This window comes from Halichoeres trimaculatus, unplaced genomic scaffold, assembly GCF_033239565.1.
Source record: "Halichoeres trimaculatus isolate MK-OKI-2021-1 unplaced genomic scaffold, fHalTri1.1 fHalTri1_scaffold_1, whole genome shotgun sequence".
In the NCBI taxonomy this organism is placed as follows: Eukaryota; Metazoa; Chordata; class Actinopteri; order Labriformes; family Labridae; genus Halichoeres; species Halichoeres trimaculatus.
Genome location: NW_027437179.1, coordinates 887,000 through 907,599, shown reverse-complemented (window position 1 = coordinate 907,599; position 20,600 = coordinate 887,000). Strand labels below are relative to the sequence as shown.

General features: G+C 42.5%; 1 protein-coding gene across 2 annotated transcripts in view; it reads right to left on the bottom strand.

Moving 5' to 3' along the window:
• grm7 (glutamate metabotropic receptor 7) overlaps nt 1-20,600 on the bottom strand; it is a 378,422-nt gene that overhangs the window by 140,999 nt on the left and 216,823 nt on the right. For both annotated transcript variants that reach the window (XM_074669750.1, XM_074669683.1), the window contains exon 5: nt 13,899-14,036. In XM_074669750.1, the coding sequence (XP_074525851.1) occupies nt 13,899-14,036 (138 nt within the window). The remainder of the gene's footprint in view (nt 1-13,898; nt 14,037-20,600) is intronic.

Here is a 20,600-nt window from a genome sequence, read left to right as displayed (position 1 = left end):
ATGGCAGTGGGGGATTGGCAGGTGGCACTGAGCAGTCATACTGGCTATAGCATATCATAGGCTGCTTATGGATCCCTGTGTCACTTGTTTTTTAACCACTGGCTTACTGCTGGAGACAGACCCTGGTGAATACAAAAGATCACATTTCTTCTGAAATTATTGTTTCAGCTTTTGAAGTTTAAAGACAGTCAGCTGCCATTCTGAACTAATGTTGCAGAAAGGAAAACGCAAATAAACAAGTTGAATTCAGATAGATTATATGACCAAAAAACTGTTCTAAGCCAACAATACAGGAAATGCATGTAATAGCTCGGTTTCTAATGAGAGAATAGAAATATGCCTCTAAACTCCTGGTTGTGAGTCGTGCAGCCAGGAAAGTGCAGACCCAGTCTGCATGTTAAGTCCTGCCTGCCTTTGATCGTCTGAGCCGCCGACGGGCTTTTCAGAGTTAATCACTGCATTAATGGAGTTACAGAGAGAAAGAGGAGAGACAAAGGAAGGAGCAGTCACATGTTTCTGAGTCACACTCAATGATCGCTGGTGGAAAGCAGCAGCTTCAGAGCAAATATATGAGTTCATTATACAACATGTGTGGATGTGGGAGCTGCTGCTGGGTTTCCCGTTACACACCATTAACTTTCCTCTGTGTCTCTGTTCTTTTTACAGCTTTCATTTACTCTCCCATCTCTCAATCGCTCCATCTCTCAGATCTCCTGTTGCTCTCTCTTTAATTTCATTCTCTCTGTCTGCTTTATGTTTCTGCAGTCCTCATCCTCAGCATGGTGATGCAGGTTATCAAGTTATCAGCATTGAGTCTCACTAAGCAAGTGGAGGAATCACAGTGATGTGAAAAAATGTGTCTGACATGAGATCATGAGTCTGTATCACAAGAGACTGCCGCAGCGACCTGCCTCTATTCATGAGCAGCACAACCAGACTGAAGCTAACGCACTGCTCCCTCCTGAATCAAACTGTACTTCCACCTATAAGAAATGTCATTAGAAAAATCCACAGCATTAATCCTCCACATCATTCATACTGCTCCTAATGAAGAATGCTGTCCCTGAGGTCTGAAATCAGATGACTCAGATATAGAATAAAGCTTATTGTCAGGAGGTTGGTTAGCCTGCAGCCAATTCACCCCAGCACAGGGGGTAAAGTAAACAGATCAACTCCCTGCCACAGCCAGGAAGGCTTCTGTTAGCATCACAGTGATAAAGACTGTAGCTGACATAAAGGCTCTGGTTAGCATCACATCGGTAAATGATGTGGCTAAGATATCAGCCCATGTGAGCATCATGCTGATTAAGGATGTAGCCGAGACATTAGTTCGTGTTAGCATCATATTGATGAACATTGTGGCTGAGGTATTAGCATCTGTTTGCATAATATCAATCCATCAATCAATCAGTCTTCATTTGTATAGCGCCAAATCAAAACAAACTTTATCTCAAGAAAAAATGATAAAGACTGTTGCTAAGACATTAGGTTCAGTTTCCATCAAATTCTTAAAGATTGCAGCTGAGACAAGCTTTTGTAGTATCATACTGATTAAGAAGAAGTTAAAAAATTAGATTATGTTCGCATTATATTGATAAACAATGTGGCTGAAAAATTAGCATCTGTTAGCATCATATTGTCAGAGAATTTAGCTTAAATATATGCATCTGTTAGCATCATCTTAGATTTTTGCTCATGTAGCTTATGTAGCTGATGTTGTTTACTTATGATTTTAGCGTAGAGTTGAGTGTTAAATCATACTATCAAAAATGTGGCTCAGATACTAGCCAATGTTGGCATCATGTCATTTAAGAATGTGGCTAAGACATTACCATCTGTTAGCATCATATAGTCACAGAATATTGCTGAGTTGTTTTTATCTGTTAGCATCATGTTGATAAATAATGTACCACAGATTTTAGCTTCTGTTAGCATCAAACAGGAACAAAATGTGGCTAAAACATTGGCTTCTGTTATGATCATGTTGATAAACAATGTTGCTTAATGGTAAGCTTCTGTTAGCACCACCAACAATGCGACTTACACATTAGCTTCTGTTAACAACATGTTGTTAAACAACATGGCTAAGACTTAAGCTTCTGTTAGCGTTACATTATTAAGCAATGTTAGCTTCTGTGGGAATCACACTGGTTAATAATGTGGCTGGACTGTTAGCTCTATTAAAATCACATTTATAATATGGTGAAGACTCAAGATTCCTCTAGCATCATATTGATAAAAAATATCGATAAGTTACTTATACAAGTAAAGTAACCTCTATAAGCATTACAATTTTTAATCATGCAGCTAAATAGCTAGCCTTTATTAGCTTTCTATTGGTAAACAAATTGGCTAAACTATTAGTTTCTGCTGGCATGCTATGGGTTTAAGATGTGGCTAAATTGTCAGGTTCTGTTAGCATTATAGTGGTAAACATTATGGCTAAATGATTAGCTTGAGCTAGGATCACAGGCTCAGCGTTCAGAGACGAAGAAGAGCTGAATGAGGACAGCAGATGTTAATTCCACCTCACAGGCAGAGAAGAATCCATCACTGAGGAGTCACAGGGTCCGTTCTTTATTAACTGTCTTCATAAATCATTTTGAATCATAAAACAAACCTTTGATAAGTGTTTTTATCCAATGTGTTCATATCCAACATCACCACGGTGCACAGTAATGCATGATGTTTATGGGCCGTTCACCACACAGAAACTCGTTCACCCAATAGTGATGTACTTCAAACAGATGTGAGCATTCACAGAGCTGCAGGTATCCTGGACTGAATCAGTTCTGTGTTCTTATCTGCAGAGTCATGGAGGACATGTTTGTAACACTCTGTAGCACTCTGAGATGATCCTGCTGATGCAGAAGAAGCAGGTTTTCCTCTCAAACACTCCCGACATGTTCATCTCTGTGTTTGTCTGTTTACAGAAGCTTCACTCATAAGCTGAAGAGCATAAAATCCCATGAGGCCCCGCTGACTGACAACTGAAACAACACTTTTCTTCGGTTGTCGTGTTTTGTGCAACTTTTAGTTGAAAAGCAACAAACTGTAACAAAGCGTTTTTCTGATGCATCCCTGTGTCGGTTTCTCAAACTGATGTGCCCCCCTGTTCTCTGCTGCAGGTAGTCCAGGACGTCCTCTCAGACAGAGCTCTGTGCAGAGTTTTGGGAACACGGTGAAAGCTTCCAACAAAGGCAGCATTGTGCGAGAGACAGAGGGATCTGCAGCGCTGAATTAAGGAGATAAACACAGCAGCAGTGTGTGTGTGTGTGTGTGTGTGTGTGTGTGTGTGTGTGTGTGTGTGTGTGTGTGTGTGTGTGTGTGTGTGTGTGTGAGTGAGTGTGTGTGTGAGTGAGTGAGAGGCCGGTGTGAATGAAACAAGGTCAAACATGAATACAGAGCAGAATCACACACAGGGACAGGTTTACTGCAGCCTGGTGAGGAGTGTTTGTACAGCAGACTCAGTCTGAGTGTGTGAGGCTCTGATTTCTGTGTATGTATGAAAGAGAAGAGCGCAGGAACAAACGCTGACAGAGTAGCTCTGCAGAGCACTTCTCTGCCTCTGGAAGCAGAGGACACAAAGTAGGGATCAGTAAGACCATAACCTGCACCCTCAGCTGACCAAGGCCTCTCACAGGGGAGCCAGGGGTTCCCAAAGTGAGGGTCATGACACCCTGGAGGGTCATGAAACACAGATAGAGTAGTAACAAGAACAGTAACAGTAAAACACTGGCAGCAGTGTTTTACTGTTACTGTACAGTGATTTTTTTTACAGTGCTGTATTCAAACATGTCAGGATTTCGTCTTTGACAATTCCTTGTAAAATTAAAGGAATTTGATACAGTGTATGAAAATACAATAATTGTCACAGCCACCATAAATTACAACACATTTAGACCACAACTACTTCCTGTGTGTCCACAGAGCAGATACTGTGAGTGTACAGAGTAGAGGTGGAACTGCTGCCAGCGAAAAACTGAAACTTTACTGTAGTGACTATCCTGGCTGGATTTCAGTCACTGTCTGGGTACAGGAGTAAAGTGTTTTTGACGTGCTTCTTAAAGAGACCATTGTCTGATCCAAAGTTACAGAAGCTTTGTTTCTTCTATTTATTCATCCACAGGAAGTGGACAGGTGCCCCCTGTGGTGATTGTGTACCTAACTCTGATTGAAGCTCTATGCCTTATTCTGTCACTCTGAGACTCCAAACAGTCTCCTTCTCATCTATGCTAAGCTAAGGTAGCCACAGAAGCCAGACAGGAAGAGAAAGATAATTTCCCTCATGCATAAAACTCCAATGATCATGACTGTACTTCAGTTTGACACATGCAGAGCAGAGGGCACAGAGAGAGAAGACCAGATGATGTCTGTTTGTTTTCTGAAAACTTTTAAGTGGGCTCTGATGGCTGGGATTTTGGATTCACAGGTGGGACAAAGACATCCTCCAGCAAACAGGAAGTCAACAGATGAAGGCAGAGCTGAGGCTCTGCTGTTTGTGATGTCCCTGATTTGTCTTTGCTGTGCAGACTCATAAATAAACGATGAAGGGGAGTAAAATGAATGAGGCAGGTTAGCTGAGGATGAGGAGCAGTACAGTCAGAGACTGGATAGAAACAGCTGTGAGCAGCCTGGCTAACAGGGCAGGTAGGAGCATGAACTTTGTTAGCCTGTTAGCATTTTAGCCTTTTAGCTGTTTCCCATCAGCCCTCTCTGATCCTTTTATTCAAAGAGGAGGAATCACTCTGTGACTTATTCTCAGACACACACACACACACACACACACACACACACACACACACACACACACACACACACACACACACCTTCTGACTACTGCTTGTTACCACAGTTATCACACATTGGGCTCTAATTTCGTAGACCAGGCGCAGGCGCAGGCGCAGGCGCACCTGCCCTGCGCCGGCCTTCGCCGTGCGCACAGGGCGTGACCGGCGCACTTGGCAAGTTTCCTTCAGTGCCAAGAGAGGCGCAGTACAGGCGCACATGAGCGCAGAGCTGCACGTCCACGCCTCCCTCCGCGCAAATGGCAGAGAGGGAGGAGAAAAGCCGTGAGTGGGTTTAACACAGCCGAGCGCTGTTTTCACCAATCAAATGAGCGCCTCTCCTCGCCTTTAAATGCCCTGCCGCCGAGGCGCAGCGTCTGATTGGTCTGAGTGATCTACAGCACCGCGGAGAGAGGTAGCGGAGACGGTCAGAGCCGCTGTGCCTGCAGCAGGTCAATGGACAGCGGGGCGCATCGGAGGACACGAAGCACGTCACCATGTGGGCCAACTCCCAGGACAGATTTAATCTGTTCCTTTGTCATTAATAGGAGAACAAAATGAAGAGACAGTTACACAGCTGGCTTATCCATTCAGAATACTTTTGATCCACCTGCACTCCTGGTTTGTCATCAACAAATAGCAGAGCCTTTGGTGATATACTGTATACTCTCCCAGTGTCTCCACCTCATCCTCCTTACAATAATGTACTCCATCTTTTTAGATCACGTTAAAAATAAAGACTAAAACAGAGAAATATGGGAAATCACGGGTAAATCCTGAGTGACATACATTTATTTTGTCTCTTTTTTCTTCGTCTTTTCTCTCCCTCTTTTCTTTAAATTAAATGAAATGAGAGAACCAGATATATACTCAGTATCAGATGTTAAGGCTGTTTATTGATTAATTGTAAGATGTGCATCAAACTTCCAGCTGCCGTCAGGTTAACTTTCCATTATGACAAACGGCTTTAATCTGACATCAGATGTGATGGGACAGTTAATATAGATATAAATGTATATGCAGGTTCAGACAGTTACATTAAATAGTGATTGCTGTGATTGTTTATTACATCAAAATGTGCCTGACACTCTGGAAACCTGCCTCTGAGGCTTTGATGACATGTGCGCACATGTGCGCCTGTCACCAAATTACAGCTGCGTGGGGTGCGCTGCGCCTTGCGCCGAGGATAGACCAGGTTGGAGCTGGCGAGCTTTCAGCGCACTTTTTTGGCACCAAATTGTCACTGCGCCAACATGAATCTGCTGACACCTCCCCCTGGTGCGCCGTCAACTCCCCCTGGTGCGCCGTCAACTCCCCCTGGTGCGCCCTCACACCCATCTCTGCGCAGACGGTCTACCAAATTGTCAAATTGGCAGCGCAAGGCGGTGCGCCGCACGAAATTAGCACTGCGCAGGCTGCGCCAGGCTTGCGCCCCCTGCGCTGCGCCACGAAATTAGAGCCCATAATGTTTAAAGAAAGGTGTTTTTTTTAACTCCTGATGGCTGAGGCCTCAGGAGTTAAAAAACAGGAGGGGGGGGGGGGTTCCCTGCAGCCCCTTCTCCTCCATCAGCCCTGGTTTTCATCCCTCCAGGTGTTGCAGAGAGATTTTTTCGCATCAGGTTTTCTGACTTCAGCCTCTTCTGTTGGTGTTTAAGCTCTGATATAGAGCTCCACCTCTCCCTCCGGTGCATGCTGGGATAATCTCCAGACCTCTGCGCCCCTGAGCAGGATGAGTGGGTGGACCTTGAAGTCACAGTCCACAGCCTTTACAGGATGGAAAACATGAGGTGTGTGCATGAGTCGGCGTCACGCTCGCAGCCTCGTACGGCGCTCTGATCAGCTGCTGCTGAAGCTGAAAGCTGCTGTAGGAACGGAAGCTTGTTGTGTGTGTTTGTCCACTAGCAGCCATCAGTCACACTCCCTGGGTTTGTGCTGTTCCAACACAGAGATGGAAGTGATTTGATTTGTCAGAAAGATTAATTTGTTCAGCTGGCTGGCACATGTCTGATGAAGAGCAGGGTCTTATTAAAACAAACAGGAATCAAACTCGTCACATGAAACACTTTGACCAAAGAAGCAGCAAGTGTCACAAGAACAAACTTTCAAGTCAATTTTCTTAAACACAAAGACAAAACTTCACACAGAAAGACAAGACACTTGCACATTTATACCAACTTGTTTTCTGAAATCAAAAGTTGTTAACTTTTAGAAAAGAAACTTCTTGTTTTGACACAAAATCTTTGATATTCTAAGAGTTTAACCAGTTACTAACACATTAGTGCAGAAAAAGGTCAGAATTATTGTTTCGTTTCTGGATTAAAAGCCATCTACTTTTAAAACACCCTTTCAAAATAAAACAGTAACAAACTAGTGACACTGCATTTTATGAGTGAAGGTCGCAGTCTAAGGAGAAAAAAAATACACTTTTTAAACTTTGACAAACTAACTTTATATTTACATGAAAATTCTGCTCTTTCATTTTAAAAGAAAAAAAATCCTTTCAAATTAAAAGTCACAAATATTAGGAAACTTTCTATTTAAATCTGAAAGAGATACAATCAGTCAGCTATCATTCTAATTCCAACATAACCATTTAAAGACATTTGATGAGTTAGAAAATTTGATAAACTTGTGTCTGAAAAGAAAGTCATACTTATGTTGATGTTATGCTGGTGTTGAAAAAGTTGGACTTTTTAGGACATTTTCTGAGTTTTTTTTTCTTTCTATTTTACTAAAAATTCTTACACCCCCCCCCCCCCCCCTCTTTTTTTTAAATTAAAAAAGTCAATAACTTAAAAAAGAGTCTTTTGAAATTCTCTATTTTGAGACACTGCATCAATTTAAAATGTTATACACTTTGAGAAACTTTATGAAGAAACTGAACCGGTGTAAAGGTATTCACTGACTGCTTTGAGCTGCCTCTAAAGTTATTTTTAAAACTGTTTCTATAAACATACCAAATAAGAGTTACGCTTCATGTCAAACCATTTGTCCTGTCTGGTGTTAGCAGAGAAGATTTGGCACATTTTTCATGGGCACAGCCACAGATCTGCGTTCCTTACTGGTATGGCTCAGATTAACAGACATAAACAGGCTTTAGAATGGGATTAGATGTGTTACCAAGAAAGAAATACCATCCAACTGATTTTCTTTGTTTTGAGTTTAGCTGACGCTGCTCAGCTGGATCCTGCAGACTCAGGTGACATCTGAAGAGTCCTGTGTGTGTGTGTGAGAGGTCCGTTCAAAGCGCTCTAACATGATGTTTGTTCAGCACAGGGCTGTACTGATGGTGTCTGAGAATCTGCCACTGGTTTCAGCGAAGCTCACTCAGGTTTGAGGAGGTATTAAGATTTATAGGTAGGTATGAGGAGGTATAAGGAGGTCAGGGACCTGGACTTTATTCTTTGTGTAGATCTCAGCTCAGAACCAGGTTTAGGTTTTTCTGTCCTCCGGCTGGTAGCGTGCTCTCTCTCTGTGTCTCTGAGACATGGCAGCTTATTAAATCTTCAGTTCCAGGGGTCGGGGTCCGGAGCCCCAGAGGTCCCTGAGCCTGAAACATGACTGCTCATATTTCTCACTGTTGGTTTAAGCAACAGGAGTCAAAGTGGACCTGTCCTCCTGCTGTTTGATTCTGCTCCTCAAATTACTTTAGTATTGAGTCACTGCCAGCCCCAATAAATACAAATTTCATCTCATCATTGATTTTGTTTCTCATCCTCTTTCTCTTTTTATTTGTGGGATGAATCCTGACATCAGCTCTCAGCAGCTCCTGAGGTACGGAGTCACTAAACACCACCAGGACACGGGAGACAACTCCAGAGAAGCTGAGAAGAGGATCCACAAAGAGACTAAAAATGCAGCAGCAGCAGCAGCAGCAGCAGCAGCAGCAGAAGCAGCAGCAGCAGCAGTAGCAGTAGCAGTAGCAGCAGCAGCAGCAGCAGCAGCAGCAGTAGCAGCAGTAGCAGTAGCAGCAGTAGCAGCAGCAGTAGCAGCAGTAGCAGTAGCAGCAGCAGCAGCAGCAGCAGCAGCAGTAGCACTAAGTGTCCACATTTTATTTTTTATTTTTTTATAATCCCAATGATGTTGTCTTGATGCTGGGTTCTTCTGGAGCTCTCACAATGCTTGATTTGGTTTTTATCCACCTCTACAACTGTCAGCACCTTTCACTCTTCAGACAACTTTCAGGCAGCCAATCAGGAATCACAGATCCCCACCCAATCAGATCTATGCTTAAGACAGAGGCCTTTTTTTTTTTTTTTTTTTTTTTTTGCCCAAGTAGCTGCCTGTTGCAGCAGCTCTCTCGTCTTTGTCCGTTTCTTGTAATTTCTTCGTCTCTTTTTCGTCATCTTTGTATTTGGAGTGGATCATCACTTTGTATGGTTCATTGTTGGTCATGGACACCAAACTTTTTGTGGCTTCAGCGATATTTTTACTACTTTTCTCCTGTGTTTGTCCGGAGATCCTACATGTAACCATGGCTGCATTGTTTCTATCTCCGTAGGGATGGACGAGCTAGCCGTGCTAACCCAGTGGCATCGTGCTGTTCACGGACGTGGCTCCCGGAGTTGACATCGGACGCCACATTGGAGGAGCTTCACCTGCTGTGAGCAGACAGGATCCAGGAGACAGAGACTGAACAGACTGCTGGGGAGGCTCAGTCCTGGACCCTGTGGAGGTGGAGACTGGCTGGGCTGGAGAGTGGTGGACGAGTGGTGGACGGGCTGTCGTCATCTATTTTCTTGTGGACCTTTATGCATTTTCTATACTCTTTCTTACTTTTGTTTTCTTAAATGCTGCAGTGACTCCTGAATTTCCCCTCGGGGAAAAATAAAGTATTTTCTATTCTATTCTATTTCTATTCTATGTCCACACATAGTCGGGTATCTAGGGAACCTCCTATATTCTTATACGTTTAGGCCTGTCATCAACAGGAAACTGCAGTTTTATGTCATGAAAAACATGTTTTCTTGAAACTCCAGCCAAATTGAAGATTTTGGAAAAGTCTGGTTTCATGGTTTCATGAATATGCCAGGAATCAGAGTTTCGGTTTCACGTCTGACAAACATTACCACCTATGGGTTCGACATGCTTCAAGCAGCACTTATAGACAGATTTTTTGTTTTTGAAGATACCCGGCTATGTGTGTACTAGGCCTGAGATACACACCAACTATACACAAGGTGAATCCCAAGCACAGCTTGTAAGAAATGCTGAATTACCAATTAAAGATTCACAACAACTGCAACTGATGCAGATTGACAGTAAAGACATGATGACTATGCAGAAACAACGGCAAAGAGACACAACAGTTATTAAGAAGCTCAAAACTTCAACTTAAAACAATTACTTAGAGTTTAGAAAAGCTACATGCTCTCTTGGAAGGACTGGGAAAAGACAGACTGATCAAAGAGAGGTTCAAAGAAATCTGCAAGGAGATAAAACAGATGCACAACAAAAGTAAAGAAGAAAGTAAAAGACACAGGATGGCTTAAAAAAGAAAGCTCAGTTACTGCGGGGAACTTTAAAGGATCATGAAAAGTAGACTCACAGATATTAAAAAAGATGAAAAAATAATCTGAAACACTCATCAGGACATTCAAACTGGCTGCAAAGACCCTGAACACAGCTTTCTGTGGATGCAGACATGGAGCAACATGGGACACGCTAAAATACTTCAGAGAGATCCAAAAACAGGAAATAACCAATGACATGCCCATCTTTAAAAAACCTTAGAGAGACCTTGAACGTGTTGCAAATGCAAAGTGGCTGCAGAGATGCTGAAACAATATCAGAGGCACACAAACTAACATGAAGAGGCCCGAAACCTCAAAAACAACAAGAACAAAAAGACCCGAATGACTGAGAAAGAGCAAAACAATCTGCAGCGATCCAAACTATGACTCACACCAAGAGAAACCCAGGGAAATCTGCATCTGTTGGTTTTATAGAAAAACACCAGCCCCTCTGAGATCTTTAAAGACCTCTTTCTGAGTCATCACTGAGGTCTCAGCCTCTGCTGCTCCGTCAATCATCCTCTTCACCAAAGCATTCAGGGTTTGGTCCTCAGGGAGGGGGGGCAGGGGATCCCTCCACTGACTACCACACATTTAAAAAGTCTGTTTTAAACCTGAGAAACAGAAACAAGACATTCCCTGTAGATACAGTCTGTTTTTAAAGAAACTTTAAACCACTGCTTAACTTTGAACATGCGAGTGAAATGACAAACAAAAAGACTGAAACTCAAAAAAAATAAAATAAAATAAAATGACGCCTAATGGCTTTAAATAGATATTTATCTCTTTCAAGACTTTAAATGTCAAGAAACTACAAAATTACAGCAAACATGGAAGAGCTTTTCATCCCTAAATGTGACTCTACTCAGCTGTTTCAGGGGCAAACACAGTCGAGCTCCAGAACTGAAGTTTCCCCTCCTTTCCGTTGTAGGCTACAGATAACAAGGTTCTTCTTTTACTAGAAGAACAGTTCCTGGAACTACTCTTCGAAGAACTAAATGGTTCCTGTGAGCTTTTGTTGGTTTCCACTGACGTCCCATGAAAATCCTTCAAATCAGTTTTGAGGCAAATGGAGAAAACGTAAAAGTAAGTGCACTACAGCACCTGACCAGCAGGGGGCAGTCAGAAAGATGACACCGTAACACAAAACAGCACCAAGTTGGTGCTCCTGTCAGCAGTGACGTCAGAAAAAGGCTTCACGAAGAGACCAGTGAGCAAACACTGTGTGCAGGCAGTGCTCATGGGAGTTGTAGTGTAGTAGTCTCATATTGCAGTTGGTGTAGTATTTCAGATGCCGTTTCAGAAAACTACAATTAAATAATTCAACTCGCTAAAGTGGCAAGTGGGGGGTTATCCACCACAGCTGGAATCCACCCCATATTTTGTGGGCTGGCCGGTGCTGATTAGAAGCTCTTCACGTATGTATCAAACTAAACCAGGATGACTTCCCCAGGACCTCTTCTGTGTTTGAACAGCTGCTGTAAACTGGATCTCCACTGCTACGTTCAGCTAAAGGTCTCCAGTTTTCAGGGTCACTCTTTAAACTGGAACACCGGGAACTGACAGAGACCCATTCACACCATCAGGCTCAAAGAAGACCACAGTTCAGGAGGTTTAACGTAACCTCTAACTCACCCACTTACTGAGCAGGCTCAGAACAATCATAATCTATGACCCACATCACCAGCAGTCACTGAGCCAGAGCAGGAGGACCTCAGGCCACAGCTGAGATGAGAGAGGCGTAAAGAGAAGACAGAAAGACACCATGATGAGTTCTTGGGTAGCTGGGATCAATAACCCTAATAGAACAGGTTCATTAGTGTTCAGGCTCTGTTCTCACTATCACACCCACTCTCTAATTGCTGCGAGTTATTGATCGTATATCACACAGACTTATGAGTTTCTGTTTAACTTTTGCAAACACAGCGCCGCTCTCGCAGCGGTCTGCAGCCCAGAGGAGCCGGAGTGTGCAGAAAGTCAATATGTGATGATGCAGGTCATTAATGTGTGCTGCTCTCACACTGTGGATGGATCCACTCTGTCCTCCAGGCTCACTGGGGCTTTCCATTTAGAGAAGAGCTGGTGCATGAATCACACCTGTCAGCACGTGTGCTCTGTGTGTTCAAATCTGACAGAGATATTCTGCTCTCTCAGGATGTTTGAGATCTTTCCTCGACCTTCTCTTCCTTTAAAGCAGAGCCAAAACACAACACAACAACAGTGATTAACTCTCAGCAACAAAACCAAAAGCCATGCTGGAGACAACGTGGCCACACCTGTTGTATCAAAGCACCCACTGTAAAGGAGCCTGTGTCATTCCTCTGCCTGCTGACTCTGTGGAAAAAACAGTTATAATATAATGGAGAGGAACAGAATGAAACACTTCTGATTGGTCAAACCCAATAAAACTGCAGTTCCCTGAGTGTCCTCTAGAGGCTGTGTGCAGAAAGAGCAGAAACCATATCCACAGCCACTGTAAAAGCTGATCTTTGCAGCAGAAAGCAACATGTTTCCAGCCTGGTTCAAAGCAGGATGTCAGTCTGAACAGATCATTTCTCTGTCAGCTCACACTGAACGGGGAAGAGCTGTTAGAACAAACTAGTTTTGTCCATTTGGGGGCGTGGCTGACTGACTGACAGGTGGGCACCCTGTAGCTGTTAGTGAGGAGGATAAAGACCCGCCCCTTTACCTCATCCTGACTCAGACAAAGCTAGGCCAACTTCTGGACCTCCAAACTGCTTCAGAAACAAACAGGTGACGTCGCAAAGACTACATCCACGTTTCAGACATGTTTTCATACAGTTAAAATCTAACAGCATTGATCTTCTGTGGTAAGAAGGTTAGTGTCTGTCTCAGGCTAGTGTCAGAGTGGGGACACCTAGTGGGCACAGATGTACTGGCAATCAAAACCATCTCTGATAAAGAAGAGGAGCGACTTCATGTCCTGCAATCCAGACACAGCAGAGCTGGATGGGACATCTCTCTACAAAGACACTTCAACACTGAAAAAAACGAGAACTTATCAAGTGCTTTTGTCTTATTTTAAATAAAAACTGCCTTGTTATGTTTGATATAACCACATTCAACTGATCGGTCCAGAAAAATGTCTTGTTTCAAGTTTTTTCAAGACATAAACAAGGTCTGAATTGCTTACTAGTAAAAAAAAAAAAAAACTGAAAATCCAGCAGAACAAAAAAAATGTCAGGAAATTTGCTTGAAACTACAATAATGTCTTAATATAATTAACTTTTCTTACGGATTAATTAAATCTGTATCAACCCAGAATTGAACTGGACTATACTGTAAAGGTATAAGATATAAACTGTATCTAATGGAAGTAAGCTCTTAGCCATGGATATGACGATGGATGAGTGAGTTTGACCTGTTCTGTCCACTCAACCTCTGCCTCAGGTATCCTCTGTGTTTAACATCACCTGACCATGATGGACAAGCTAACAGCGAGCAGGAGTACCCCCAGGGGGGGTCTTTGGGTTGACGAGAAAGCAGCTGTCTACTCATCTCAGACTGACCAACATCAGAGCATCTTCACAGTTGGTGGTCATGTTTGTGGATGTGCTGTAAACCTGAACACCCGTACCTGTGCACTTCCTGCTGCTCTCGTCCTTCTTTGAGGAACTCATCAGTTTGCAGTTGAAGTTCTCCTCCCAGTACTCAGCGAACCACACATTTCTCCGGTTGTTCTCCAGGGTCCTGGATGTGAAGTAAGCATCGAACCCTGAAAGAGCAGAAAACACAGGTCAGAGAGATGGAAACAGAGTGTCATTACTCAGAGATAAAAAGAGAATAAACACAGCGTCTAATGAGGCGGACCCACTGGAGTGTGACCGCCTCACTGAGCAGCGTGTTCCTCCTGACCAACACATCACCTCTCTGCTCCCTGAAATCCCTGCTTTGTTTGAGACGTGTTTTCCTCTTCAATCTGCTGATGCCTACATAACACCTGTAAACATTGTAAGGTAAGTGACAGAGGAGCATTGTATGTGCTGAGGAAGGTCAGAGGTCAACAACAACAACAACAAACCACAAACGCTGAGAGCTGCTCTTTCTGCTGGAAGTGAAGTCTTTCATTTCAACACCTGGGCCTGCTCTTGGCTCAGATCCCAACATGTTTTCTCTGAATAATGGGATGTTTGGTATGTTTGGCATACTGTATTTATGAAACAGCACCTGATGGTTTGGTCTTCAGTCTTCATTCAGGGAGGACAGGAGGAAACCATGAAGGAGAGTGGAGAAGTGAAAGAGGCCACAGGTTGGACTTGATCCCACACCGCTACCTTGAGGACTACAGCTTCTGTACATGGGGTGCAGGACTCTAACCACGCGGGGATACACCAGATGCATTTTTGATCTGGCTGCAGGACCTTCAGACAGCTGGAGTCACAGACTGAGGAGTTCCCCCACTCCAATGATGATCTTCTCCTGGTTCATGTTGGGCCATAAAACCTCAAACCTGTTGACTCTTGGTCTGGCTCTGCTCATTATGTCCATTTGTTGTAGTCAAGATAAAGACCATCTGGTTTGGAAATGGTTTGTTTCATTTTGAAAGTCTCTGGGTGATTTTAGGTGGCGCCTGTGCATTACTTCATGTCCCACTTGATGTGCCCTACCTTGAATAGAAGCATCACAGCTCCAGCATCTGGTGAAAATAGGATGGTTGCGTATCTGCTGCAACCTGCCGGAGCAGGGATGCAGCTGGACCACAACAGAGTGGATCCAGTATGAGTCGACACATTGTGTTAGATAGAAACCTGTCTGATCCGGTGCTGTGACACATCTGGTGTATCTTGGCATACTTTAGATCTGTATAAGCTGGTTTCTGGCATACACCTGGAGACATTTCAAAAATGAAATGATGTTTTCTGTATTGTCTTCTGACTCTGACCTGCCAGATCTAACACAGAGCCAGGACACAATAGATCAGAATCAGAGGAATGTAACATGGTGACCAGAACTGAAACCAGCCAGCTCTGATGCCGTGACAGAGCGGAGACTGGCATCAAGATATTTAGGTTCAGACTAAATGAGAAAGACAGAGGTAGACCAGAAACTCCCGCCTTCAGAGAGCCAACAGACATAACAACCTGTTTACCTGCTGCAGGATGGACTGATTATTTCGACCCTGAATTAAAAAAAAGGAACCACTTGTCCCCCTCAGAAGGAAATCCTCTCACTGCATCACGACACAAACGCGTTGCTGCAGAGCTGAGAGCACTGCTTGGTGCTCAGAGGTTTGGCAGTCTGGAGGATTTCAGAGGGATGAACAGAAAGGAGCTCACATTCACCAGAAATAGCTGCTAACATGTAACCTCTGCACAGAATCACAAAGAGCTGCGAGATGTGGAAGGTGGTGAGTGGGTTCATAATCACATAAGTCAATTAAGAGATTATCAGAGACTATGACGATAAACAAGCCGAGACACAGAAAACGGGTCAATGCAAAGAGAGAAAATAAAAGCTGAAACAAATGACATCAATTATAAAATGAGCAACGGTCACAAACAAGATCTGAGTCAAAGCTGCACACCTGACAAAAGCTCTAATGAGCAGCCCCTGCTGGGAAGATGTCTATCTCCTCTGTGCACCCTTTTTCCTCCATAACAGGCGGGGAAAACACACACACACACACACACACACACACACACACACACACACACACACACACAGACAAATTGCAGATTTACCAACAGAAGCAAATGTTGCAGGAGAAAATATGAAAAAACCTTTCAGTGATAAACTTCTTTTTTGCTTTTTAACCCTCTGAAAATATGAATAGTCTCTGTGAAAATCAATAACTGTGCTTAATAAAAAACTTTACGCACCAGGATGGGGTAATCCTGTTTAATGAGCAATACTTTTTGAGAAAACTGTAGAAAAATGTGTTTCTACTTAAAGTTTAAAATCCATTCAATGTTTTCCTTTAAGCTGTCAAAAACTATCAAAGATAATTCAAGTCTTTAGATCAGAGGCATTGGCCCTCATTTATGGAACGTGCGTACGCCTAAAAAATGGGTGTACACTCCTTTCCATGCACAGATCTGCATTTATCAATCTGAACGTGGGCGTCGGTTACGCTCTAATCCCACGCCAGGTCTGAGTTCGTGTACGCAAGTTTCATGTCAGTGGGGAGCAGGGTGCAACGAGAGAAATCCGTCTGTGGAGGAGAATAATTAGATCATATGAGCACAAAACATTTTCAGACAGAGAAACTGACGTTCTTAGATTAATATTTAGATGCTTGAATTAGATATGACACCAAGAATGTTTCTAACATTTCACTCTTCTTCTGACAATCTGTAGAATACATCGCTATCAAAGAGCAGCACGAGCTGTCAGCTGATTTCTCCTCTCAAAAAAAAATAAAAGTTTCCTCGATCAGTTTACTATAAAAAAGTAAAAATAAAGAGGCGGTTATCAGTTCTTTATACACTCCCATATTCATGATTAAGTCTCTGCAGACAACATACAGAGGACACTGGATCAAACTTTTGGCACAGATTTTTTAAGGAAGCTGTCTTGATCACAGGATTTACTGTGGAGATGATTATTTCACTCCCAAAATGATCATATAAATGTGAACTGTGTACGAAAAAGTGACAAAGGACGTTTCTTTAAACATGAGATCACAACCAATGTGCTCGTCTTGAGGTACGAATAATGATAAAACTCTGGTCTACCCGTGCATAATTGCACACAATGGACACACTTCAGCTCCACTCCCTCCTCAGTCTGTGACAGGTTCAGGAGTCTGCAGCTTCTTTCAGAGCTCAAACACATCATTAAAAGACAACTTTCTACATTTCTGCACCTGAATGGAAACAATTAATAATAAAATTAAAAAATAAAATTGTGGCTTCTAATAGTCAATTTTTTTTCTCTATTGCTATGGCATTGTGGATTACCAGCATGGAGAAGTTCCCTTTTTCCCGTAATGTGTCCCTCCATGTCGTGAATTCTGTGGGTCCGGCCAGCTGAACCTTGAATATTTAGGGGCGTGTTATGTAAATTACAATTGTTCTCATCTGCCACATTTATCAACACCTGATCAGGCGTAAGCTGTGATTGGCCCTGGTACGCACGTTTGATAAACCACATGGGAACGTTGGCGTAGGATCGTTTTTACACCCAGATCTGCGCCAATTCCCACGCAAGATTGATAAATGAGGGCCACTGTGATTAGATTCAATTTGTAAGCACACTTCAGTCCAAAGCATAAAAGAAAAGTCTTCAGAGATATTGACCCAAGACAGATCCAGAGACCCCAAAAAGTCCAGTCCATGTTTTCTTTTTGGACGGTAAGTCACCAATAACCCAATCAGCTGGTTAAGATGTTGTCTATCATACAGTTAGTTTATTACTGACACATCTCTGCAGGCCATCAGCACACCTTCACTTAAAAAACACTTCTATAAGAAAACCTTTAAACAAAGATGGCTGCAGACACTCAATGTAGGCAGGGTGCGCTGTCTTTTCTCTTTGCTTTAGGTCAGTTTTGCTGCTTCAGTTTCTTTCAAAACAAAACTGAAAACTCACCTATTCCGCAAAGCTTTCACCTTTGACTAACAAAGCTCAGTCCTGACCTTGCCTCTTCTTAAATCCTTTTTAACTGTTTTTGTCTTGTCTTCTTTTTCTATACATGTATTTTACTGTCAGTTCATTATTTTGTATCTGTTTTTAACTTGTTCTTTATCTTTGTTTGCCTTGTAAGCGTCTTTGAGTTTCTGAAAAGTCCTTTATAAATAAAATGTATTTCATCAATTTTTTAATTATTATTACAATATGGTGTTAGCTGTAGGATTGTACGATAATTTGTTTCCTGACAGAGTTGAAAATCATGAGGACCCAAAACACATTTTATATTACAGATCTTAGTATCCAGAATATTGGCACTTTTACATCGGTCAGAAATGATGGTGATCTTGTCTTGTATTGTTTTGTAAAGCAATCTGACCTTTTTCGTGGAGTTATATATGCATATGGTAAAAACGGCCCTATCTCACAATGATAGAGAATTCTTAAAAAAAAAAAAAATCCTGGATCCAGGTGGTGATCTGGATCACCTCCAAAATGTAATCAATTCTTCCTTATTCCATTTTGAACATTTCCTAAAATTGCATCAAGATCTGTTGGTGACTTCATGAGTTATGTTGTTCACAGACAAATAGACAAACTCTCCTAAAAACATAACCTCCTTGGCAAAGGTAATAAGAAACAATTAAAAGGGTCGAAAATTTCATTTACACTTCCATCTTGAAAATAAAAGCACCTGCTGCAGTTCAAACCAACAACAATAGCAGAATGGAAAACCTGGACTGGACTTTAAGGACTATCTGGAATCATTTTAGAGCTATCCACACTTGTCTTTTTCTTTTGCTATTTTTGGAATTTATTTATTAAATCTAATGTGAAATACTATCAGAGGGAATTTCAAGTGACTTTGGTTGTTCAATATTTCTCATTGGTTTTTGACCTTCTCAAAAGAAAACAAAATAGACTGGACTGTGTGGACAATGGATTTGATATCAAGCTTTTCACATATGAACTTGATTGAACTTGATGGCACCCTGCCTCAGGCAGCATACATGTATTCCATGGGCAATAGGAATGTTTTACCATTCTATGGGTGATATGCCATGGTGAGATGCTGCACGGAGCACTGCATACAATATTGATGTATTACTGTTGATATTTACACTTGGTCTCATGAATACACTGCCATGTGTGCGTAGACTCGTGTGTGATTACTAAATGTTATTTATATGAGCTTACATGTCAATACATAAAAATACTGTAAACAAACGAGCTAGCTTACCAGCTTCTACTCTCTGTAGTGTGGTGCCTCTTTTGGTACTAGCCAGAACTTTCCAGGTACATTATTGAACTTTTGTGCAATTGAATCTGTGTTGTGTTTGTTAAAAAATGTGATGTTTTATCATTCTATGGAAGATATGCCATGTGTGGTGCCTGGATGCTTTTCAGTATGAGCCAGAACTGACCAGAACTTACTCTGTTCCTGTTCAGATAATAAACGGCAGTAGATACCAACAGAAGAGCCTCCTGTTCATCTTTTTGAAACAGCTCAGAGTCGAGGGGTTATTGAAGCATCCAGTTGGTTTGAGGGGCAAATGATTGTGGTTACATTTACAGTTTTACTGTTACACTAAACATCATTCTGAAAGTGACGTGGTATGAAAAGGAATTCAGTGAACAGCTGTATTTTAATTATTGGTAATTTTACATATAAACAAACATGGACTGGACTTTTGGGACTCACTAGAACAAATGGTAAATGGCCTGTACTCATTTATATCAAGACTTCCCAAGCTCTCCAAGCACAGTTACTCCGAGCTCACATTGGCTCCAGAATGGTTGCAGTCCAGGTACCGTGAAGATTTTCCGCAAGCTGCCACTCACATCAGCCCCAGTTACAGCTGCAGCTGGCTCCGGTGCCGGGTGCGGAAAAGGCACTCGCGAGGGTAGAAGCTCACGTGGGTTCACGTTCTTGTCTGGACTTGCCCGAGAGCTTTATTCCTCTAATGTTTATTATTTTTAACAATGTTACTTTTTTTCTTCTCTTAAATTATCCTTATCATAAGGATGAGATGTGTCATACAAAATGGGGTGACTTTTCACTTCAAGGATGAGTCTTTCGTCGTCCCTTGTTGTCAAAATGCGACCTCGTGTCACTGGGTGTGATGTAATGTTTACATTTACTACTAGCACGACTGTGCTGTCAAAGAAGAGTCAAGTTACATTTGTTTGTACACTGATTTTATTTTAAAAAACAACCTCATGCCACCTGACAATTGACTTCTTGTATATCTCGTCATATTTCATTCAGCTTGACGCAGACCCTCTCCGGGGTCCTGAAAAGATAGACTTCTTGTGGATTCTTTCCATTGTGCCGTACGTCTCCCGCAACCGGACTCGCACCGCGCGGGGCTAATGTGAGCCTACAGCAGTGATTTTAATGATATGGATTACATGCGGAAGCCGCACCGGAACCGCACCGGATTCAGTGTGAGCCTGGGGTTACTCGACTCGTCATATTTAAGCACCGATGGAAAAATAACTAATGAAAGAATCATCTGTATGAACTATTTCCATTCCATGATGTTCCATTTCCATAAAAATAACCCATTTTTTCCAAAGAAAAAGCTCCTTTGCCGTGTCCTTTACTGCTTGGTCCCTGACAGAGGGGCTTGAGTACAGCACGGTTCAAGTGTGACTGCGCCCTGAGACACATAAGGTTATTGCCAAAGAAGCTGCTCACAGAGTGCTG